A 25,585-nucleotide genomic window follows, 5' to 3' on the forward strand; every position below is an offset into this window, starting at 1 on the left:
TGCTGGTACCCAGTTAACTACCCCAACCAAGCTGCTGGAAATATACAAGGACTTGGCATATCCATCACAGTGCTTCTTGTATTTGTTGTTGGCCCTCAACACAGTTTCTGCCTTTGACAGGTAATATTATAGTTAATACTCCTGGCCACATGTATACAAAAATGTTAATTTACAGTTACAGTATACTTATCTGTTATATTTCTTATCTTTCCTACTAGGGTTGACCTTGCTAACATAGCAAATGCTTTTCATGGTCTTGTTACGTTGGACCCTTCTGCTGTAGCTTCATTCTGTAAGTATTTTACTGATTCTTTCTCACTGTAAAGACAGGTATAAGCGTTTCCCATATTCACAGCATTGATCTTGCAGATTTATTCTTATGAAGTACTTGCCCACGTTCCTCTTCCTTCATTAACTAGGCCTTAAAGTGAACCAAGCACCATTTTTAGTACCCAGGCCATCTCAATCGTTTTTTAAAAATGCATGGCAACAATGTGGCACATTATTAAAAATACTTTAATTTTACCTCTCCTTTTTACATTTAAAAGTTCAGCAGAGGCCATTATTACCCTATGTTAGAAGCCTGCCAGACCTCAGAAATGTTAGGCATGTAATTATTTTATTGCACACATTAGAAGAGAGCAAACAAGAGCTTTCATCATGGGGGGGGGGGGGGGGGGGGGGGAGAGCGATAGGACAATATGCTTCAGAGTCTAGAGAAGCCACAGATACTATCTTCACACCTTTCCCGGGATAAAAAATGGACATCTAGAAGGGGAGGGGGGAACATGGCAGCTCCTATAGCTATTAGAAACCAGGACAAACTGCTGAAAAAAGTGGCGCTTGGTTCCCTTTAACAGCAATATTAACTAGAAGGAATATGTGCTTATTCACTTTTTTAAACTAAACCTGAAAAAGACAACTGGAATCAGAAAATGGATAGTACATACATCAGAAAGGTTAATGTTATTGCCTCCTGAGATCTAGCTAGCCGAGTTCCTAAATGTTTTCATTGTCTCAGAGCAAACATTATATTAGGGTTTGCTAATTGTTAGTGTGTTGTCCCTCAGATGTTTCTGTGGTTGGTTAGTAATCACTAGTGATGAGTTGCATAAATAATATGGTATATCATTTAGTTTAATAGTTTTGCTTGTGGTGGGCATATTGCTATCCAGTCACTAACAAAGGCATCAAAAGATAGCACCTAAAACACATACTAATTACTGTATATTTTGGCATATAAGACTACTTTTTAACCCTTGAAAATTATCTGAAAAGTCAGGGGTCGTCTTATACGCCAGGTGTCTTTGATGCCGGGTGATACGCCCTATCCTGTTACCAACTCTAAAGCCGCATCTACACAAGTAGATGCGGCCGCGATGCTCCTTATCATTAGAGCCGCTGATGCGGCTCGATTGATAAGATCCGACAGGACGGATCTCCGCACCGCCGATTCCCTGCTCGCTCCCCGCGAGGGGACAATGCCAGGGAATCGTGCGGGAGATAAGCGGCGCCGGCGGGGACGAGCGGGCACGAGCGGGGAATCGAATGTAGCGCGCGCGCGGCGAGAGGGGACGCGGCGGGCACGCGGAAGAGGCGATCCGGCGGCTAATCGAGCCGCCGGATCGCTGCAATATGGCATGGTGTAGATGAGGCTTAAGATCTCACTGCTGAGGACTGTAATGAAGCGGCGCAGGTGCACATGTGTGAGATCTGAGAGACAGAGGAGGTGGTAAATGGGATACAAGGGTGGGCCAGAAGGGTGAAAAAGGCGTGTTTTATGGGCACATTGTGATCTATTCCTCCATACTGCTCTGATAACCGGGCAGATAAGGAGAGCTGACCAGTCCACTTTGGGAGAGGAAGAGTTGACCAATCCAACCAGTCAATCGCCTATATACTGTTATATACTTGGTATAACATACAGTACAGCACCAGTATCTGTTGATAAATCGCACCAGTATATGATGTTTTTTTATTTTATTTGGTGTGCTTTGGATGAGGGTCTTATATGGCGAGTATATCCCGAACTCTATATTTTAACTGGAAAAGTTGGGGGGTCGTCATCTACGCCGGAATAATTTCTAGCTGCAATATTAACCACAATGATAAGGTAAAGATTATTATATAGGAGAGAACAGAGGCGCCAAAAGGATAAAAGGGGTTTTAAATGAGCTTAAAAGCCAAAAATTTGATAATTAGAGGAGGCAGTGGTGGACTTACCTCCTCCAAGCAGACACAACACGACTGTACATTCAGTCTATTTATTAACGAACTCCAGATAAAACAAAGCAACGCGTTTCACGGGTCAGTGCCCGCTTCCTCAGGCAATAGAAAAAGGAGTTACAGCTGCAAATGACAGAGATCAGAGAGTATATTGTTTCTGCTATGATACAGCCTACATTTAAAGCTTCGATCAATGAGTGACAAACATGTGCAACACTATAACTATATTGTGCACATATAACTATGTGCAACGTAACTATATTGTCAATCATCATCCCAAAACACCTTTTTTCTATTACTTACCAAAAATACATAAAGATTTACATAAACCACCCGGCCGACCCATTATCGCAGGCATTGATTCCATGACCAGCAATTTGTCCCGGTTCATTGACAAACACCTACAACCCCTTGTAATAAACGTACCCTCCTACCTCAAAGATTCCCAACATCTTATACAGCTTCTATCCCCTATCACTTGGTCCTCTGACTATCATTGGCTTACCTGCGACATATCCTCACTTTATACCAATATTCCCCATCAATTTGGTTTATCTGCAATAAAACACTTCCTAAACACTCTTCCATCCATGCCCTCCATACAGCAACAATTCATCCTACAGTGTACTGAATTCACTCTTAATAATAACATATTCTCATTCAATAATAATTACTATCATCAGATCAGTGGAACTGCAATGGGCAGTTCCTTTGCGCCCTCTTATGGAAACCTCACCATGGGCCTCATAGAACTTCAACTACTAGACACTTATCACCCATTCCATAACAACATCATTCTGTACAAACGATATATTGACGATTTATTTTTTATATGGAAAGGCGACACCTCACTAATCCCATCCTTTATCCAATATCTTAACCACTTCACCACTGAGGGGTTTTACCCCTTGACCACCAGAGCAATTTTCACCTTTCAGCGCTCCTTCCATTCATTCGTCTATAACTTTATCATTACTTATCACAATTAAACGATCTATATCTTGTTTTTTCCACCACTAATTAGGCTTTCTTTAGGTGGGACATTATGCCAAGAATTATTTTATTCTAAATGTGTTTTAATGGGAAAATAGGAAAAATCTGGGAAAAAATTAATTATTTTTCAGTTTTCAGCCATTATAGTTTTTAATTAATGCATGCTACTGTAATTAAAACCCATGAAATGTATTTGCCCTTTTGTCCCGGTTATAAAACTGTTATAAAATTGTCCCTATCACAATGTTTATTTCCAAATAAAATATTGGCGCCAAAGGTGCATTTTTTTCAGTTTTGCGTCCATCCCTAATTACAAGCCCATAGTTTATAAAGTAACAGTGTTGTACCCTCCTGACATAAATATTTAAAAAGTTCAGTCCCTAAGGTAACTATTTATGTATTTTTTTTATTGTACATTTTTTTTTTTTTTTAATTACAAAAAAAAAAAATTGGGAGTGTGGGAGGTAATGAGTTAATTTTTTGTGTAAAAGTAATTTATTTGTATGTGAAAAATGTGTAGGGTGTAGTTTTACTATTTGGCCACAAGATGGCCACAGTAACTTTTTGTTTTAATGCGACCTCCAAGCTTCCTTCCGGAAGCTTGGAGGAAGTACTTGGAGGCTGGGTAAGATCACAATGATCGCGCTGCCCATCGGAGAGCAGCGGATCATTGCGGGGCTTAGATCAACGAACGGGAATGGATTTCCCGTTCATTGATCTCCGGGCGAGCGGGCGGCGGCGTGTTTACTAGCGGCGGGCGGCGTGTTTACGAGCGGGAGCGCGGACAGCGGCGGGAGTGCACAAAGTACGGATTTCTCCGTCCCTGGGGGTTAAAGGATGGAAAAAGGGACGGAGAAATTCGTACGCGTGGGGGGAAAGTGGTTAATACCAAAAGAGGGGGCCTTCATTTTACATCTCAATATCACCCAACCTCCATAGATTTCCTCGATCTTACCGTCTTCATCGAACAGGGCTCCATCAAAACAAAAACATATTTCAAATCTGTTGATTCCAACAATTTTATACACTTTAATAGTTTCCACTACCGACCATGGACACAGAATACACCATACTGCCAGTTTAGACGGATCTATAGAAACTGCACAGACAACCAAGATTACCATGTTTAATCTGATATACTCACTAAAAAATTTTCCGCGAGGAAATACCCCAAAAAACTTATCCGGGACGCACGTCATAAAGCAGAACTACCATATAACCCCAAACCATCAACCCCAGATAGCAATAATCCACCCCCCAGATTCATCACTCAATATTGTAGAGAACACCAAACTATCAGGAAAATAATGAACAAGCGTTGGGAAATTCTACTCCAGGACCCATTCTTGAGACCCCTCCTCCCACGAAACCACTTATCACCTACCGTAGAGCCCCCAGTCTCCGCAATTTACTAGCCCCCAGTAAACTTCGCTGCCCCAAAACTGAACTTGCACACAGTTTAGCCCCTTTGACACCTGGCTCACGACCCTGCCAACGTCCCAGATGCCTAGCCTGTACCTTTGTAGCCAATGCTACCACCTTTACGTCCACCGTCACCAACATCCAATACAATATCAAAAAACAATTGTCCTGCCAGTCCCGATTTGTTATTTATGTCATTTCATGTCCCTGCCATCTTCAGTATGTGGGTAGAACCACACAGGAAGCCCGGAGCAGAATTGGCCAGCATAGAAGAAATATCCTGAACAAATTCCCTATGCACAGCGTGTCACGGCACTTTCACCAAGCTCACCAAAATAATCCCGAAACACTCTCCGTCACCCTCATCGACAGTACCTGCGATAACGAACCAGCGGCATTCGAAAAATTAAAAAAGCTCGAAATGTATTGGATCCAGACCCTGAGGACACTGGTCCCAGGGGGTCTGAACGAGGTCCTGGAAAAAATATACTAAAAAATGTTTTTTCATTCCATATGATGCACCCCTTTTGTTCCGTTTATTTTTAATTAGTCCTCTCTTTTTATATTTTATAGTATTATGATTTTTATCCTCACTTTTATGCAGATTGATAATAAGAATTTTATGTTGTACCAGTTTTATGTTTGTTAATGTTATTTCTTAAATTTTGTCTGAAAAACATTTTTGGTCAAAAACACCCACTAACCCCTTTTTTTAAAACTCCCCCCCCCCCCCCCCCTCTCTAAAATCATATCTGGCAATTTTAATGATACTTCAGCTTACCATTGATCTACCATAAGTACAATAGTGTGTTTTTAACCAAATATCTTTTTTTTTAAGCATACCATTGATCTACCATAAGTTTAATAGTGAATTTCTCAACCAACATCAGACCACTTTTTTTTTTTTTTTTTTTTTTTTTTACACAAATGTGACAAAGACCTTTTATTCTGACCTTTTACTCTGTACTAATATTATAAACTATATGTTGTATGTATATTCATGTATATGCTTTTTATCAAGACCTGGTTAATCTCTGCTATTTATTATATCTTTTTGGCAAATGTTGTAGTTACTGCTGTGTATCTGGGCCACCTCCAACATGGTGGCCCATCAGTACTGAGAACCAGGCATGCCTCTTCCAAAATGGCGGCCTGACTCCTTTTTAAAAGGGTAAGTCCTTGTAGGCTCCGCCCACTGATGATGCACTTCCTCTCCCCAGTTGATGTCACATCCTGAACACTACTTAGCATGCTCAGACACTCTCTGCCATTACAGAGGTGCCGAGTGTTGTTTGTTTTGCTAGATGGTAAGTCCTGGTGGGTTCACCCACTTACATTTTGTCTTTACTGCTGCCATCTGTAATTTTTAACCCCATACTGGGGTATGTTCTGCTGCCACTGTTTCATTTGTTTTGCTGCCATTCACACTCTTTTACTACCTTTGATCTACAGTCACCTCTTTTGCTACTTGATCTGTAACTTGCACGTCCCATGGCTATAATTGATAAACCCCTTCCCCCCCCCCCCCCCCACTCCCTCCTCCTGATACACAACTTTCCCTTGGCCTCTCCCCCTCCCCTCCCCCCATCCCCCAGGTTTCCCCCATCCCCCACCCCTGTGTGGTTCTCCTCCCCTCCCATTCTTTCCCCCCACCAACACAACCGGAAGCAGGCACTGACCCGTGAAACGCATTGCTTTGTTTTATCTGGAGTTCGTTAATAAATAGACTGAATGTGCGGTCGTGTTGTGTCTGCTTGGAGGAGGTAAGTCCACCACTGCCTCCTCTAATTACCAAATTTTTGGCTTTTAAGCTCATTTAAAACCCCTTTTATCCTTTTGGCGCCTCTGTTCTCTCCTATATAATATTGTATCCACCCTGGGTGGAGGGTTGCGACCCTTTTCTACTATCTACAGTGAGCGATTTCTTATTCCTAAGTGGGGTCAGGATAATCTCCCCACCTGCCTTTACAGTGGTTGCCTATTGGTGACCCATGCTTGTGAGTATAACAACTATTACTCTTTGTCATTATCCCCTTTGTCAATACATACTACACTATTGGGGCTCTTGGTGTTCCTCTGTTTATCTCGTTTGCAAGGTAAAGATTATGTTAAAAAAAAAAAAAAAGGTATATACAGAAGACGTGTTGTTATGGACTTGCCTGTTTTACATGGCCCTTACTGCTTCAGTACCATTGAGAAACACAGATCCACGTCCCCTTTCATATAAGATAGTAAAATAAACATACTTTAACAGACAGAAAAGATACCTACCATATTTTTCGGACTATAAGACACAGTATTTCTCCCCCAAAAGTGGGGACAAAAAAGTCCTTGCATCTTTTAGTCCAAATGGAGGGAGTCTTCGACTTACGATTGCCTGCCGATACAAACTGCCAACTTGCTGATGTCGGGGACTCCCTATACTGTCCCTGATATCCTCCTACGCTCCCCCTGTGTAATGTAATTATAATGTAATTAGCAGTGGCAGCGTGTGTATCTCACACCTGAACCAATGCCGGCATTTCCTGGTTGTGTCATTACACATGTGATCAGCACTAGGGGGAAGAGCGAGTGAGAGGAGAAGTAGCTGATTGCTGCAGGCACCCTCGGGTGAGGTGAGAGATGCATACGGCTGCTGCTAATTACAATAAACAGGTGAAGTGGAGAAGGACACATCTGGGGAGTGCAGGAGGACACTGGGGACATGGAGGAAGACACAAAGAGGGAGACAAGAAAAACACCAAAGGGTCAGGAGGAGGACACAATAATTAGGGGGAGAACTTCTACAAAACACCCCTGGACCATGGACGCACCAGGTTTAGTATTTAGTAATTTTTTTTCCCCCCTGGTTTTTGCCTTCTAATTCTAGGTGCATCTTGTAGTCCTAAAAATACGGTATATGCTGAAGTCAGTTTGTTGATTGGCCAACAACTCATAGTTACTAAGCTACCTGCTTAAAAAGGCATTTGGCCTACCCCTATTTACCTTTCTTTTTTTTCCCCAAATCTGCTGCGTGTTCATTACTTGCTATCTTTTCTTATAATTCCATTGTTTTGTGTTAGTGTATTTTGTAGGTCTGTTTCTTGCTCTAAGTCAGCAAATGACAAGTGACAGAATTAACTTCTACACACCGCCAACACAGAATGGCAGCTTGTGGTAAGAATCTGTTATGTAATTTACCTTTTGTCATGCCTCCAATATATATAGTAATAAAGATGTAGAAGTCATTTCTTACAGCAAATAATCTAAATTATCGCATTCCTGTGACTTACAAAAAAGAGAGAGACACCAGCACTACAAATATAATATACCGGTACTAAATAAACACTGCCAGTAAGAGTAAGTGTCTCTTCAAAATACACAGTCCATACAGATTGTTAAAAAAATATCTCTAGGAATAGTTCATAAAAACACCACCATGACCACTGTTAACCACTTCAGGACCACAGTGCTAAACCCCCCTAAAGACCAGACTGTTTTATGTTTAACCACTCACTGCAGCTTTAAAGAAAACCTGAACTGAGAATTAAAACTCAAAATAAGCATACACAAGTCATACTTACCTTCCATGTAGTCTACTCCTCAGTGTCTTTCTCCTGTCCCGCGTCCTGTTTGTTCACTGTGATCAAGGGAATTTTCGTCCTTCATTTTGAAAATGGCCATTACCCATAACAGCTTTCTGGTCAGCACACAGTTAAACTGTAACATCGCCCACTTGAGCCATAGGGAAACATGGACATTACATGGTACATCAGTTTTCCTCTCAGCTATAACTGACAGCAACTGATATTTTACTGACAGCAGCTGATATATTTCAGATCTGACAAAATATTGTCAGAACTGGAAGGGATTATTGTCAGAAGAAAATGGTGAGTTTCTGAGAGGAACTGATGGCAAGGTAACTATGTAATGTTCATTTGAAGTTACCTCATGTGTGTGAGAGATCGCGGAAAAGCTGCCGCGAGTGCTACTGAGCAGGCGGCTGATTTCGCGTCCAGTGCGGCGGTTTGCACGCGGCAGCGTGTGTCTGGCGGCAGAGCTGGACGCGGAAAAGCCGCCGCATGCAACAACAGTCAGTGCGGCGGTTTGCACGCAGCAGCGTGCAGCTGGTGTGGCTGAGCCTGTTAGTTCACACAGGTTTAAAAGCCTGAAAAGCCCATACACACGGGCTACAACTGTTGCTGGAAACACATGGCGCGCGCATGTTGCGGCAACAGGTCCTCCATGTGTATGAGGCGTGCGCAAGCAACTGTTGCTAATCAGAGCTGTCTCCAGGCGATTGACTTGTTCAATCCCCGGCAACAGCTGTTGCAGCAACCGTCCCTAGTCTCAAGTCGGTGCGGTCGTGTGTATGCTAGTCTCTAGCAACTCTTGTGAGTCCGACAGTACATTGAAGCTGCGACAGAAGTTGCTGAGCAACAGTTTCCGCTATGTTGCAGACAGGTTGTTGCCGCGTGTATACAATCATTGCTTGTATACAACTGTCGTTGCTGGAGACTTTCAACTTTTGCTTGTCTCCATGCAACTGCAGACATCCGTGCCTCGTGTACAGAGGAGGATTTTTATCCAGCTCTCTTCTATCACTGATAAGATAGCAGAGACCTGCTGGCTTATGTAAATAACACACACACTGGAGTGTGCAGAGAGGGGCCTGGAGGGGTGTGCATAAACAGACCAGCACGGAAGAGTTGGCAGCCTTCCAGACACAGGGCGACAAGTCTGACAGGGAAAAGATACATTGATTTATTACAGAGACAGTGAAAGTAGAAAGTGCTGCAGTAAGCCAGAGCACATTAGAACAGGTTTAGGAACTTGTAGGATGGTAGAAAAAACGTTGTAATTTTTGTTACGGAGTCTCTTTAATTAGATGAACATGTACATTAAAACACCCATCATCTGGCACCAACAAGTATTGATTGATGCTGGATAAGTGTAGTTCCTGGTTGCTTGAGACTCAATCCTAAAAATAGACCCAGCTAAAAAAAAAAACGTACTATACCCACACACTGTATACTTGCCATAAACTCTGTCTTAAGGTGGCCTCACATGATACAATAAAATGATCCAATTTTATGGCAATTCGATAGATTTTCCCAAAAATTTTAAAGTTTTTTTTTTTGTTTGTTTTTTATTCGATAAAAGTTTTGTAAAAGTAGATGTATGCATCCTGCAAGGCCAGGATTTTTTTCCTGGTTGCCTGAGACTTCTGGTCAATGAGTTCTGGATAACAGGGGTTTCTCTTTACGTCCTCCAGTCCGGCTCCCCAGAAGTCAAAGGATACCGATGTTCACCTATGGGGAAACATAGGCTATTAGCAATTAAACTTAACCATTTCAGCCCGCGGGGATTTTTCACCTTATGCATCAGAGCAATTTTCACCTCCCATTCATTCGCTAATAACTTTATCACTACTTATCACAATTTATTGATCTATATCTTTTTTTCCGCCACTAATTAGGCTTTCTTTGGGTGGTACATTTTGCTAAGAAGTACTTTTGTATGAATGCATTTTAACAGGAATATTAAGAAAAAATGGAAAAAAATCATTATTTCTCAGTTTTCAGCTATTATAGCTTTAAAATAATACATGCAACCATACTTAAAATCCATGTATTTTATTTGCCCGTTTTGTCTCGGTTATTACACCATTTAAATTTTGCCCCTATCACAATGTATGGCGCCAATATTTTATTTGGAAATAAAGGTGCATTTTTTCAGTTTTGCGGCCATCACTATTTACAAGCTTATAATTTAAAAAATGTTTGTAGTATACCCCCTTCACATGCATATTTAAAAAGTTCAGACCCTTAAGTAACTGTTTGTTTGTTTTTGTTTTTTTTAAGTGTAATTTTTTTTTTTTCATTAAAAATTTTATTTAGGTATTTTTTTGGTGTTGGGAAATAAACAATAAATTTTTAATGTTATAATATGTGTAAATTGGCATGAAAAATGTATGTAGATGTAGTTTTACTATTTGGCCACAAGATGGCCACATTGAGGGTTTTCTTTTTCCCTTTTACTTCTCGCTTGCTGGAAGCTCAAGGAGGATGGGGAATTTTTTTTTCTCAGAAAAACTGCGGTCTCTGATTAGAGACAGTCTGTTTTTCTGCTAGCAACTTAGATCAGTGAACGGGAACATGGTTCCCGTTCACTGATCCCAGGGCTACCGGGGGACAGCACGGGGATCCCGGTAGCCCTGGGATCCCGTTCACTGATCCCAGGGCTACCGGGGGACACGGAGGCGTGCCCAGGATCAGGCGCGGGAGAACACCGAAGCGCGCCTCTGCAGCAGAGCAGCCGCCTGGACATGAGGATCACGTCCGGGCGGCTGAAATCGTTACCTCCCACCCCTGTATAAATGTGTACCCTCCTACTTCACCTTCACTTTTACTGTGTTTCCTATGGAACACGGGCTATTTTACTTTGCAGATGGACTCATAGAATCCTGGGCAACTGCCAGAAAGGATACCTATGGACTTGGCTAAGACCCCACCTGCGGTGTTGCTGAGTGGTAGCAGGCTTACGTGTGTGTTGCAGGCAGCTTACGCGGGATAGGTCTGTTGTACCTTAGGGTAATCTGAGGCCGGGCGGCTTGTGGGTCGCAGTGGTTTCTGCCGTTCTCAGCGATATTTAATGGCGCCATTATTGATCGGAGGATGCCAGGGCACATGGAGGAGGCGGTTCTCTTGCAAACAGACATTTCCAGCTTCCAGTGACGTCACGGCAGGGTGGGGTAGCTGTGTATACGTTCACTTCAAGCAGCTGGGAACCTGTTGGAGTGTCTTCCGGATTACTCCTTGCGGCCCATCGGCCCCTCCCTCCCCCCAATGTGGAATACTTTGCGCAAAGCTCCAGATAACAAGGAGGTAGCAGGGATGTCGCACAGTGAAGTCTGGTATAATTGCCCAGGGCCAAGATGGAGGCGATAGCACTGAAGGGGGCGGGGTCGGCGGGCAGCATGGTTATTTAACCAGGAAAGCTGCAGTCGAAGACTGCTTACAGAGAGGATGGAGTCTCAGAGCATACCTCCTGCTGAGCCTAACAAAAAAGGTGGATCGAGCCAGATTGCACAACAGATGGCTTCATTACCACCCTCTCAGGTAGTATGCTTTAATTTCCTTACTTATACTGTAGTATACTGTTAAGATTATTGTTTATTGACACTTGGGGTGTTGGAAATCTGTTTTCCTGTAGAGCAAAGCTCCGGATAAACAAGTTTCCTTGAAACACAAATCCAAATCAAATAGATAAAACAACTGCAATGCAAAATTGCCGAGTGATTGGAAAAAGGTTGATTGCAACAAATGTTTGGCTGAATCTAAATCTCAAGATTCTGCTAGTTATAAAATATTTTTTTAAAGTCTTTTAAAGTGGAAATGCAATCCACTGTTCAAGCATTAAGAGGAGTGATTGCTGACAACCAGGGAACTAGCCAGCAAAATGAAAATAATTCCACAGCTGCTTCCTCTGCAGGCAGAAGAGCTGAAGTAATTGAATTCTCTTCAAGTGGCTCAATAGAGATGGAAGAGAACATGTCAGATCATGATTCAGACCAAGAGATTAAAGATAGCAAAACGTCCAGGTTTTTGTTTAGCCTGGACGAAACTACTGAGTTGTTAAAGGCAATTTATGATAGCGAGCAGATCCCTGAAACGGTTGAGGAAGTTTCTGCCAGGACGCTATTTACAAAGGACTAGAGGCTCCAGCTACTAGAGTTTTCCCGGTTCATAAATCCGTGAATAGTATGATTGATGAACAGTGGGAATTTCCGGAAAAAGGTTCAGTGTTGCAAAGTCCTTTAAGAGAAAGTTTCCCTTTAAAGATTCAGAGATTGAAAGATGGGATAAATGTCATATGTTAGATGCTGCATTGTCACAGTATTCAAAGAATGCGGATTTATCATTTGAGGATATGGGAGCTATAAAAGATGGAGGTGTTAGCTAAAAGATCTGGGGAAACAACCTTCTTCGTTTTCAAACCAAATATTGCTTCAATCTGTGTCTCCAGAAACCTTATATCTTGGATTGATGAAATTCAGGAACCATTGGTAGTCAGTACGTCTCCTGAACAACTACTTGAATCTTTTCGGATTGTGTCAAAGACCCTAGCTTTCATTTGCGACGTCTGATAGAATCGCTGAAAGCTACTGCAAAGAGCGTGGCTTTGGTCAATTCTATCAAAAGTCTCTTATGGCACAGGACCTGGGAAGGTGATTTTACCTCAAAAAACAGGTTATGTGCCATGAAATTTAAAAGAAATTTGCTTTTCGGAAAATATATAGACAACATTCTTTCTAGATCCACAAATAAAAAAAAGGAATATCCAGAGAAACGGAAAAAAATTAACTTCTAAAAGATTCTTTAGAGGTAGAAATATCATGCCTCAAAAAAGTAAAACTTCAGATCAGCTTAAAAGATGGACTTACTTCCAGGGGAAGGGCAGTGGATCTAGTCCTTTTAAAAAGCCTACAACACCTGGAAATAAAGACTCAAAATTACCCTCAGCTAAAGTTCGGGGGGAGGTTAATTCACTTTCTTCCTCGGTGGAAGGAAATAACAAAAGACAAATTTATTTTACATTTAATAATAGTCAGGATACAAGCTAGAGTTCAGCAGACTCCCTCCCCCAAATACTAAGTCACAGGGGTTCCTTGGGACTTAGAAAAAGCCCAGGCCCTGAGGCAGGCTGTCATCTCTTTCCTAGACCAACAAGTGATTTGTCGGGTGCCTATACAGGAGATAGGCGAAGGCTTCTATTCCCACATGTTTGTCGTAAAGAAACCGTCGGGAAAATTTCGTCTTATCATAAACTAAAGCAATTTAAGTCGGTTTTTGAAAGAGAAAGAATTCAGAATGGAGAACATTTATACAGTAAGAGACCTCCTTAGAGCAGGGGTCCCCAACCACCGGGCCGCGGCCCACTGCTGGTCCGTTGGCTGGGCCGCGGCGGGTCTGTCGTCTGTCCTCTCGCCCCTCCCCCCCGCGGCCGCCACTCATGTTACCTTATGAGCGAGCGGCCGATTCCGGATTCCCCCAGGCACCTCTTTCCTTCATGCAGCATCTCCAATAACAGCAGCGCGTCTTGAGGCTGCTGTAAGGAGGGAAGGAAGCGGGGCAGCGGTTGCCATAGTAGCGGCGTAGCGCATCGCCGCTACAGGAAGCCGCTGCCCCGCCTCCTTCCCTCCTCCGCAAGACACGCTGATGTTATCGGAGATGATGCATGAAGGAGAGAGGCGCCTGGGGGTAACCCGGAAACAGCCGCCCGCTCATAAGGTAACAGGAGCGGCGGCCGCGGGGGCACCACCTAACCATACTAGGGCACTATACTGGGCACTATACTAGCCATGCTGGGCACTATACTAGCCATACTGGGCACTATACTAGCTATACTGGGCACTATACTACCTATACTGGGCACTATACTACCTATACTGGGCACTATACTAGCCATACTGGGCACTATACTAGCTATACTGGGGCACTATACTAGCCATACTGGGGCACTATACTAGCTATACTGGGGCACTATACTAGCTATACTGGGGCACTATACTAGCTATGCTGGGCACTATACTAGCCATGCTGGACACTATACTAGCCATGCTGGGCACTATACTAGCCATACTGGGCACTATACTAGCCATGCTGGGCACTATACTAGCTATACTGGGCACTATACTAGCCATGCTGGGCACTATACTAGCTATACTGGGAATTTTACTAGCTATATTGGGGCACCATCTACCCATACTGGGCACTATACTAGCTATACTGGGCACTATACTAGCCATACTAGGGCACTATACTAGCCATACTAGCTATACTGGGCACTATACTAGCCATACTGGGGCACTATACTAGCCATACTGGGGCACTATACTAGCTATACTGGGCACTATACTAGCCATACTGGGCACTATACTAGCCATGCTGGACACTATACTAGCCATGCTGGGCACTATACTAGCTATACTGGGCACTATACTATCTATACTGGGCACTATACTAGCCATGCTGGGCACTGTGCTAGCCATGCTGGGCACTATACTAGCCATGCTGGGCACTATACTAGCCATACTGGGCACTATACTAGCTATACTGGGCACTATACTAGCCATGCTGGGCACTATACTAGCTATACTGGGAATTTTACTAGCTATACTGGGGCACCACCTACCCATACTGGGCACTATACTAGCCATACTGGGGCACTATACTAGCTATACTGGCCACTTTACTAGCTATACTGGGACACTACCTAGCCATACTGGACACCATATTAGCTATACTGGGCACTACCTACCCATACTGGGACTATACTAGCTATACTGGTCACTATACTAGCTATACTGGGGCAACTAAACTCCCTATACTATATAGTAGTCCCTATAGTAGATCTTTTTGCCTCACCAGGAAACGCAAAAGTAAAAAAAATGTATTCCCTCCACGATTCCTCAAGAGTAGAGAGGCTAGATGCGCTTTCTGTTCAATTGGGAAAGGGTCTGGTTTATGCCTTTCCCCATTTAACCTACTCCCAAAAATAGTTTGAAAAATAATGGCGGAACAGGCCACGGTCATTCTGAACACTCCCTGGTGGCCAGAAAGGGCTTGGTTCCCGATAGTAAAGTCCATGTCAATACAGGAGCCAAAGGAACTTCCCTACAAACCAAACCTATTATCACAGAAGGGCCTATATCATCTGGACCCTCAGAGATTACGCTTAACAGCCTGGATCCTGAAAACCAGATACTAATAAAGGATTTTCAGAAAAAGTTGTTCAGACTCTCATTAGTAATAAGAAAGAAGTAACCAGAAACATTTATGGAAAAGTATGGAAACCGTTTACAGGTTGGAGAGAAAGGAAAGGTCTACAAGAAGAGAAAGTTGGTCTACCCACAGTTCTAGACTTTCTACAGGATGGAGTTGATTTAGGATTGCCAGTCAGCACTCTGAGTTCAAATAATGGCCTTGTCAATAATCCTAGATAGACCACTGGCAAACAATCAGTACATTAGAGCTTTTGACTCTGTGTCAAGATCTAGACCAGTTCAGACATACGGTTTCCCTCCTTTGCACCTTTCATTAGTTTTACAAGAGTTACAAAAACCTCCATTTGAACCTCTTCAACAAGCGGAAATGAAATTCCTTACATTAAAGGTGGCTTAATTATTAGCTATAACTTCAGCAAAATGGGTAGGGGATTTACAAGCTATATCGATCAAAGATCCCTATATGACTATGCCAGATAGAATAACATTCAGACCAGACCATACATTTGAGAGGTAAATTCTAGGTTTCACAGAAGCCAAGAAATAATACTTCCATCCTTTTGTGATAAACCTACATTGGAAAGAGAAAGATTATTTCACTTTCTAGATGTAAGAAGAGCAATACTCATTTATTTAAAGAGAACAAAAGAGTGGAGAAAGACAAATGCTAATCTTTTTCTCAGCCCAAAGGAAAGGCATGCAGGCAACAAAGGCATCAATAGCCAGATGGATAAGAAAAACTATTGAAATGTCCTACAATTCAACAGCAAAAAACCTTCCCATTCAAGTCAAAGCTCACTCGACCAGGGGAGTGGCAACATCCTGGGTTGAAAGAGCAGGATCATCGTTGGATCAAATTTGTAAGACGGCAACATGGTCAAGTCCATCAACATTCATAAAACATTATAGGATTGATGTACTTTCTAACCAGGACATATCCTTTGGGAGGAAAGTCCAGCAAACAGTCATCCCACCCTAATTGTGAGTAAAACAGTTTCTCTGTGGTCTCTCACTTCTGGGGGGCCAGACTGGAGGACGTAAAGAGAAAATATCTGGTAGATTCCGGTAGTAGATTTTTCTGATAGTCCTCCAGGCTGGCCCCTTCTAAATTCCCTTTCCCTTTATTGTGTACCATGTGGCATAGTTACTCTTTTAAAAGTGAAGGTGGAGTAGGAGGGTGCACATTTATACAGGGGTGGAAGTTACGTCTTTAAGTTTAATTTCTAATAGCCTGTGTTTCCCCATAGGTGAACATCGGTATCCTCTCACTTCTGGGGGGCCGGCCTGGAGGACTATCAGAAAAACCTGCTACCAAAATCTACCAGGTATTTTTACTATACCAGTATTTGGGGATGTTTCCAATCATATATAAACTATGTATATATTTGTACTTGTGTTTGTATTTGTGTTACTGAATGTTCTCTGTGTGTTGAACTAGTTATGTATTAGTGTATGTGCTCCCCACTATTGTCTGATCTCAGGGGACACCTGTACACATGGTAGATTCTTGGTTAAGGTAGCCCTGAATGGCCACCATGGCCAAGTTCAATCTAACATATTAGCATGCTTTGGTCATTGCAGAACTTAGGCCCAGTTTTAGTTAGCATGATGAGAATTTTGGAACCTGTTGTCCTGAATAATTAATTGTGAAGCTCTTTTCCTGTTTGACCTTAGGCAACAAGATACAGAAGGACAGGTTCTTCAACCATGGATTGTTGTCAATTTGGTTGTAACACTTTTAGTTGGACTCGCCTGGTTATTTCTGTCCTGCCGCCCAGACCTGGATCACAGTGAAGGTAATGATTCCTTCTTTAACTATAAAGAATGGCATTTCTCTTGTTAACCACTACAGGATGAGCCACCGCATTAAAACGTTCTGTTAGAGCCTGCTAATGGCTCCAGGATGTTTTAATGCATCACTCCCCACCTCCATGTACGTGTGTGCCCCCCTTCCCCGCCGCTCATACCATCGACCTGATGGTATGAGCGGCCCGGAAGGGGGGCACACACGTACATGGAGGTGGCGAGTGATGCATTAAAACATCCTGGAGCCATAAGCGGGCTCTAACAGAACAGAGATCCACGATTGGGGAAGGGGAACAAACGTTCCCCTAACCAGTCGCAGTGCTTGAAATGAATGGACATGATCCTGACCAGGGGCAATGTCCATTCATAACAAAAGGAACTAGTAAAATTGCACACACATACATTCTTATACATTTATAATTAAAAATTAATACAATTAACCCCTTCCACTTCCAAAGCCCCCCTTCCCCCCAACAGCTTTTTTAATATGTATTTTATGAGGGTGCAACTGTTATTTTGACTGCATAGGGACTTGTAATTATGGACCAAAAGCACACAAAAAAAAAACCCACAGAAAAATTACACCCATATTTCCAAATAATATATTCTCGCCATACATTGTGATAGGGACATCATTTAAATGGTGTAATAACACAGACAAATGGGCAAATAAAATACGTGGGTGTTAATTATGGTAGGTAGCATGTTTTATTTTAAAACCATAATGGCTGAAACCTGAGAAATATTTTTTTTCCATATTTTTCATATTATTCTCGTTAAAATGCATTTAGAATAAAATAATTCTAAAGTAATAAGTAGTAATAAAGTTATTGGCGAATAAAAGGGAGGAACGCTGACAGGTGAAAATTGCTCTGGTCAGTTAGGGTAAAAACCCCTTGGGGTGAAGTGGTTAATTTACCTGTCATTTATAAAGATACAGTATTTTAACCCTTTCCAATCCAATTTTCAGATCACCTATGTCCCCCCGCACTAAGGCCTCTTTCACAGTGGGATGTTGTGTTTGATGCGACGTTAAGGTCGCATAACGTGCCCCTAATGCAACGCATTGAAAGACTATAACTTGGATGTTATAGTACATTCTTTAGCCCTGTGTTTGGTGCGCCGTTTTCGTCGCACAGTGATGGAATTAAAACGGCGCATGCGTTACATTTTTTTAAAAACCTTACTGAGCATGTGCAACACACATAACGCAGCAAATGTATTGCTAAACGCACAGCATGCAGCACTTTCTAAATATTGCTACACGTTACACACAACACAACGTCTGCGTTATAAAATTTTCTAACGTGCGACTTTAACGTTGCACTGTGAAAGAGGCCTTAATGTCTGTGAGTGCTGCTGCAGTTGATGCTGGTTAGGTCTCTATCTCCTCACATTAGTGAGTGGAGGTGACTTGAGCTTAAGGGGGGTGGGGACAGGGCCAGTGCCAGCTCACATCCTGTATCCCCACCCCCGTGTTGCATGCTTGCCAGCGTAACATGTAATTATCCTGACCTTTACTAAGTCCAACAGTGGATTGGAAAGGGTTAAAGAATAACTTCTATCAGAGCCCATAATGTACTCACATTCCAGTTTGCTGTTGAACTTCTGACAAAATTCTACAGAAGCTTAATCTGCCAATTTCATTAATTTAAATGAAGCATCCCTACCCTGGCAGGTATTCCTGTTACACAATTACACAATTCCTGTTACACAGCGTATTACATGCTGGCAGCATATTACACACTGCCAGCGTATAATTCGCTGGCGCTTCCTCACGTGACGTCCTGTTGCCATGAAGACGACGCGGGACTTCTGTGAGCAGAGGTGAATTTCAAAATCCTCCGCTGCCCGCTCTCTATTTTACAGGGAGGGAAGGGGGAAGGAGGGGAATCTGGCCAACTATCGGCAGGGGCCGGTGTAACAGTGAGCACAGGCCGTAGTTTGCCCAGCCTGGTCTAGTGCCTGCCAGTCCTAAATGAATTAAGTTCTTCTATTCAACTAACATTCTGCTGCATGGTCCTCCTCCTTCTGTTTATGATTTGGGTATTACTAAAGGAGGAGCTATAGGTAGCTTGTTAGTTTAGCAGAAGAGCTTGAGCAGGATGGACTTCCACCAGAAACTCTTCACGCTAAATATAAGGGTCATCCAGAAAGTAACAACCGTTTTCAAATATTCAATTAAGGAAACATTTTATTTGAACATAAACACCTCCTTTATTTAAGCATTTATTATAAGTTTTTACAAGGTTTTCAATCCCTATGTTGTAGTAGAATGATACTCCTCACCTATGGGTTGAAGGAATTGAGGGGCGAGAGGAGGCTTCATGTTATTGCTGCTGAACAAACACCAGCATTCTACAATCTCATGATAAGTAGGGAGGCATAGGAGAGATTAACCTGACAGATGTAAGTTAAATCACCCAGAAAAAATACCTTACGTGGCTGATAAAAGCAAATGGCTGTTACTTTCTGAATAACAACTCTCATAGAAGACTGCAAGCAAACCGGGGAGACACTTCTGCCATAAAGAACCTAGAGAAGAGCCCTGAAGACTCAAGTATACAATTTTACACTCTTTGTTTTTATTTACTTTTAACTTTTCCATACTATGTATGGAGTCAGAGGAGACTAGTATGCCACTAATACTTGCAATATATCAAGCCAAATGGAAAGCACTGAGCTTTTTGTAAAAAAACAAACAAAAAAAACTACAAAATGGGCCTTATTCACTAATCTCTACATGCCGCTAATTGAAGACTTTGCACTGTTTACTGCCTCTTATCCCTGCCAAGCTGCGATACTCTGTTGAACTATGTGCCCTGGAGAGTTAAGGCAGTGCTGAAAAAAAAAAGTGTGCACACAAAATATTGACACTTTGAGCACAAGTTTAACATTCTTTACTTGGGAGTGTCCTCACTTTTGTTGCCAGTGCTTTAGACAATAATGGCTGTGTGTTAAGTTATTTTGATGGGACAGCACATTTTCACTTTTATACAAGCTGTAAACAGACTATAGGTAAAACTCGAAAAATTTGAATATTGTGCAAAAGTCTATTTATTTCAACAATTCAGCTTAAAATGCGTAACTAATATATGAAATAGGAACCCTTTGCAGGTGTTTTGTATTAATTACCGTATTTTTCGGACTATAAGACGCTCCGCACTATAAGACGCACCCAGGTTTAGAGGACAAAAATCAGGGAAAAAAAAATCTACTAAACCTGTTGCCTCCATGGTCCAGGGGTGTCTTATGTTAGCCCTGGGAAACGTGCATAGTGTGTGGAAGCAGGGGAAGAGGGAGAAGGGAGCTCAGTGACAGGGGAGCCAGTTATTACTCCAGGGTTTGAGCTGACTGGGATGGAAATGGGAAAGTAGGAAAGGGAGATCCACAGCACACATGGATTCGTTGAAAAGCTAGTGCACACACAGAGTCAGTGCAGCATATAGTGTGTCTGAGTAATCAAATACTTGCATATTGCAAAGCCCTACAAATCATGTTCAAAGATGCTTCAGTATAACAAATGAAAATACAGTGCACATTTTAATAGTGCCATGTACAGAGGGTGAAAGTATCCAGTAGAAGTGGTAGGGTGTAATGTGCAGTGTGAGAGCCACCCTGCCAGTCCTAATTACACGTAACAGTAAGTGTAACAAGGGTGAACTGGGGAAAGAGGACAGGATCCTACTTACAGCTTCCCGGATTATTGCGGCGGTGGAGTGCGCTGCGGATCACGTGGGTCCATGAAGGAACAAGCATGACCATCAGCTTATTTCCTTTATCCCCGTGTCCTCCTCCCGGTGTCTCTGGGTCCCCCTTCACCTGCCGCGCTGCTCTCAGTTCACATGTCCGCGTGTATGCAGCTTACGGCACTTCCTTCATCCCCCTGTGTCCTCCTCCCGGTGTCTATGGGTCCCCCTTTGCCACGCTGCTCTCAGTCCCGGTGTCCGCGCGTATATACAGTATACGAGTTGCAGCCACGCCGTCATCGATAGCAAGAAGCCACGCAGGTTTGGTTGCCATCTTCCAATCAGGTGAGAGGGCGCTGCCCCAGACCGCCAATCACACAGCTCATTCCTCCCTTCTTCCGGGCCCGCTGGTCTCGAAGGCGGGACCACAGGTCCTTCATTGCGGCCAATCACTACACAGTGAAGGGAGGAATGAGCTGTGTGATTGGCGGTCTGGGGCAGCGCCCCCTTGCCTGATTGGAAGATGGCTTCTTGCTATCGATGACGGCGTGGCTGCAACTCGTATACTGTATATACGCGGACACCGGGACTGAGAGCAGCGTGGCAAAGGGGGACCCAGAGACACCGGGAGGAGGACACAGGGGGATGAAGGAATTACCGTAAGCCGCATACACGCGGACATGGGAACTGAGAGCAGCGCGGCAGGCGAAGGGGGACCCAGAGACACCGGGAGGAGGACACAGGGGGATAAAGGAAGTAAGCTGATGGTCATGCTCATTCCTTCACGGACCCACGTGATCCGCAGCGCACTCCACCGCCGCAATAATCCGAGAAGCTGTAAGTAGGATCCTGTCCTCTTTCCCCAGTTAACCCTTGTTACACTTACAGAGGCACAGAGAGAAGGACACGGGAATGGAGGGGAGACGGGGACAACATTTTTAAAATACATGGTGCAGGTCCAAATAATACATTCGGACTATAAGACGCACTGACTTTTTCCCCCCACTTTTGGGGGAGAAAAAGTGCGTCTTATAGTCCGAAAAATACGGTAGCTGATTAGAGTCTGTCAGTTTGAACCTAACATTTTTACAATATTCTAATGGTCTATGATTTTGGGGTTTTCATAAGCTGTAAGCCAAAATCCTCAAAATTATAACAAATAAAGGCTTAAAATCTCTTTATTTGATTGTAATGAGTCTATTTCATATATTCGTTTCACTTTTTAAATTAAATTACTGAAATAAATGGACTATTCTAATTTTTCTAATTTCACCTGTACTTTACATTGTATCAAAATCTTCAGTGTTGTCCCATGAGAAGATATATTAAAAGTAAGTACACCCCCTGTATATATAGAAGCAGACAATAATTGAAAGTGCTTGTAGTATGCAATTACTATATAACTTTTTTGTTTTTTATTTCTCTTAGAATCCATATTTGTGTCGGAAGAGGAAGATTACCCAGACATGGAAAAAGGACTGAAAATTCAAGCTTGAACAACATTTTAAACTACACAGATGCCTTTTTATATTTTGTATTCTTTGTATACTTGTTTTATACACTATTTTTATACATGATTTGGTATTTCTTTTATACACTTAGAAAATATATTTTTGTCAATTGTACAATATAACTTCTTTGTAAATGCATTCTGTTCTCCAATGAGTTCTGGTTTACTATGAGCTTGCTGGGTAGTTTGTAACTCTGGGGCCCATATGTAATAACTTTTTCTCCTGAGTTTTCTCCTAGGAGATAATTTTTCATATTCTATTTAACCATTTACCACCATCCTAACGTATTAAAACGTCATGCTTACCTCTATTAACAGCAACATGACGTTTTAATACTTCGCGCATTCCCGCCGCTGCTACCGCCGTGTGCGCGCCGCTGTTTCCGTCGGGATCCCATGCTGGGTGATTGGGGAAGAAGACCGAACGGTCCTCTACCCAATCGCAGTGCCTGGAGTGAATGGAGGTGACCACGAACAGCAGCTACGTCCATTCACATAAACAGGAAATGTAACAATTAAATAAAGTGTGTAAAAAAAAAAAAAAGAAAAAGTGAACACTTCCTATAACGAGTGTTGTTTAGCGCCATCTTGTGGCCAAAAAGTATATTACATCTGCAAAATACATACATTTTCAAGTACATACACTTCATTAATAAAATTACACTTCCAACCCTACCCCCCCCCCCCCCCCCAAAAAAAAAAAAACACTTGTAAAAAAAAAAAACAGCTTAAAAAAAAAAAAGTTGCCTTAGGGACTCAGCTTTTTTTAATCTATATTTTATGGGGGAAAATTAATTTTAATTTATTACATAGGGGCTTGTAATTATGGCCAGAACAAAAAAAAAAAAAACAGAACAGAAAAATAACACTTATATTTCAAAATAATATACTGTCGCCATACATTGTGATAGGGACATAACTTAAATGGTTTAATAATCGGGAAAACTGGGCAAATAAAACGTGTTTGTTTTATCCACAGGAGAATGTTTAATTTTAAAACTATAATGGCTTAAAACTGAGAAATAATGATTTTTTTTCTTTTTTTTTCCTGTTTTTCTCATTAAAACTCATTTAGAATAAAAAAATTCTTAGCAAAATGTACTATCCACAGAAAGCCTAATTGGTGGCGAAAAAAACAAGGTATAGATCATTTTCTTGTGATAAGTAGTAATAAAGTTATTAGGGAATAAAAGGGAGGAACACTGACAACTGAAAATTGCTCTGGTCCGTTAGGATAAAAACCCTTGGGGGTGAACTGGTTAAAACAACTTTTCAGCACTTTGCAACTGAAAAAGTATTAAAAAGAAAAAGGTACTATCAAAATTATTTTGATTTTCTTGCTTGCTGGTGGCATAATTATTGACAATTTTGAAATATCACCTAGGAGACAACTAAGGAGAAAGTTAACTGCATATGGGCCTGGGTGTTTCAAGTCTTACTCCATAGAGCCACATTAATCCATGCCATGATGATCAACCAATCCAAAACAGTCTGTATACATGTCGGATTATTGTGGCTCTGTACAATGCAGTGATGCATTGTGGGAGAAATTATATGCTCACTCCAACCTGAATTATCGCAAATTCCTTCTGTTTTTAAGAAGGCAAACTTTTGTTTTTCTAATTAGATTTGATTAGAGATTTGTCTCCAGGTTGAATCTGACCACCATCGCTAGATGTATGGCTACCTTTAGATTTAATCCTGGCATGCACTTTCAATTAATTTGCAGTGAATCTATTTGATCAGCCTGGGCCTTAAAGGATACCCAAAGTGACATGTGACATGATGATAGACATGTGTATGTACAGTCCCTAGCACACAAATAACTATGCTATGTTCCTTTTTTCTCTCTATCTGAAAGAGTTAAATATCAGGTATGTAAGTGGCTGACTCAGGCCTGACTCAGACAGGAAGTGACTACAGTGTGACCCTCACTGATAAGAAATTCCAACCATAAAACACTTTCCTAGCAGAAAATGGCTTCTGAGAGCAAGAAAGAGGAAAAAAAGGGGAATTTCTTATCAGTGAAGGTCACACTGTAGTCACTTCCTGTCTCAGTCAGGACTGAGTCAGCCTCTTACATACCTGATATTTAACTCTTTCAGGCAGAGAAAGAAAAAAAGAAACACAGCCTAGTAATTTGTGTGCTTGGCACTATACATACACGTCTATCTCCTCATGTCACATGTCACTTCAGGTATCCTTTAAGCAAAGCCTGTGTTTCATAAATGACTTTTTATAGCCATACAACATCCACATATGAGTAAATAACAAACAGCAAAGACAATGGCTGAGTCCTCAGGCACTGACCCCAATCCTCCGCCAATGGCCATCGAGGAGATGACTACACAAGCTGAGAGAAACCTGGTTTATCCAGTTTATCAACACAATGGTTGCTAGGCCTGGCACTTACACATCCAACTGATACCTGAATGACCTACCATGAAGGAGGGGTCTCTATACCTGGCTTCCAGATAAAAGACTTGTTTTGGGATCTCTCGCTGTCGCTCCTGCCACACTGATATAGACTTAAGATAATAGATTCAGGGCACAGCTAGCGAATGCGGTGTGTATGGGTTGAAAGGTTAGCCTAAGAATGCTCCTAGTAGTACTGTACACTGAGCCCGCAATTATGTAATCATATATTTTATATGCTGTAACTTGTACATATGTAAATAAACCCCTTTTATTCAACCCTTTGAAAGGACCTCAAGTGTCTGGTCATTAATATAGAAATAGGTAACATAAGCTAGGGTACATTCTACAATGTGTGTTTAGCGCTAATGGAGGAGCGGGATACCGAAGATGGATGAGTGAGCACCACGCAGTGGCGATGGACAGGTAATCCATAAATACACACACATTTATACACTAGAGGGACAGAGGCCAGGCGGCGGACTCGGCCAATTCCCAAGACATTTCATTCTGAAATCGATCAGGAATCAGCCTGCGGTGCGTGGGCATTGGGGAGCCAACAGATCTCTGATCTACAGTGTATGGGACATTGTTCTTCCCAAAGGTTGGGGGGGGGGGGGGGGAGCATCCTCACAAGTTTGCTTCAGGCATCAAGAAGTCTAGAACCTGCTGTGACCATCCCTAGATCAATGAGATGCATATAATTTCTCCTTGCATTATAATTTCATGTAAAGTAAGCTATTCTGATTGGTCCAA

At 42.2% G+C, this 25,585-nt stretch overlaps 1 protein-coding gene across 1 annotated transcript in view; it reads left to right on the forward strand.

Annotated features, from left to right (window-relative positions):
• The window catches only part of TMEM237 (transmembrane protein 237), a 51,660-nt gene extending 28,560 nt beyond the window's left edge, over window positions 1–23,100 (forward strand). The window contains exons 8-12 of the mRNA XM_068247359.1: window positions 1–120; window positions 219–292; window positions 7,704–7,797; window positions 17,084–17,205; window positions 22,333–23,100. Of these exons, the coding sequence (XP_068103460.1) occupies window positions 1–120; window positions 219–292; window positions 7,704–7,797; window positions 17,084–17,205; window positions 22,333–22,400 (478 nt within the window). The 3' untranslated portion in view covers window positions 22,401–23,100. The remainder of the gene's footprint in view (window positions 121–218; window positions 293–7,703; window positions 7,798–17,083; window positions 17,206–22,332) is intronic.
• Window positions 23,101–25,585: the final 2,485 nt, after the last annotated feature.

Source organism: Hyperolius riggenbachi, chromosome 7, assembly GCF_040937935.1.
Source record: "Hyperolius riggenbachi isolate aHypRig1 chromosome 7, aHypRig1.pri, whole genome shotgun sequence".
Classification (NCBI taxonomy): domain Eukaryota; kingdom Metazoa; phylum Chordata; class Amphibia; order Anura; family Hyperoliidae; genus Hyperolius; species Hyperolius riggenbachi.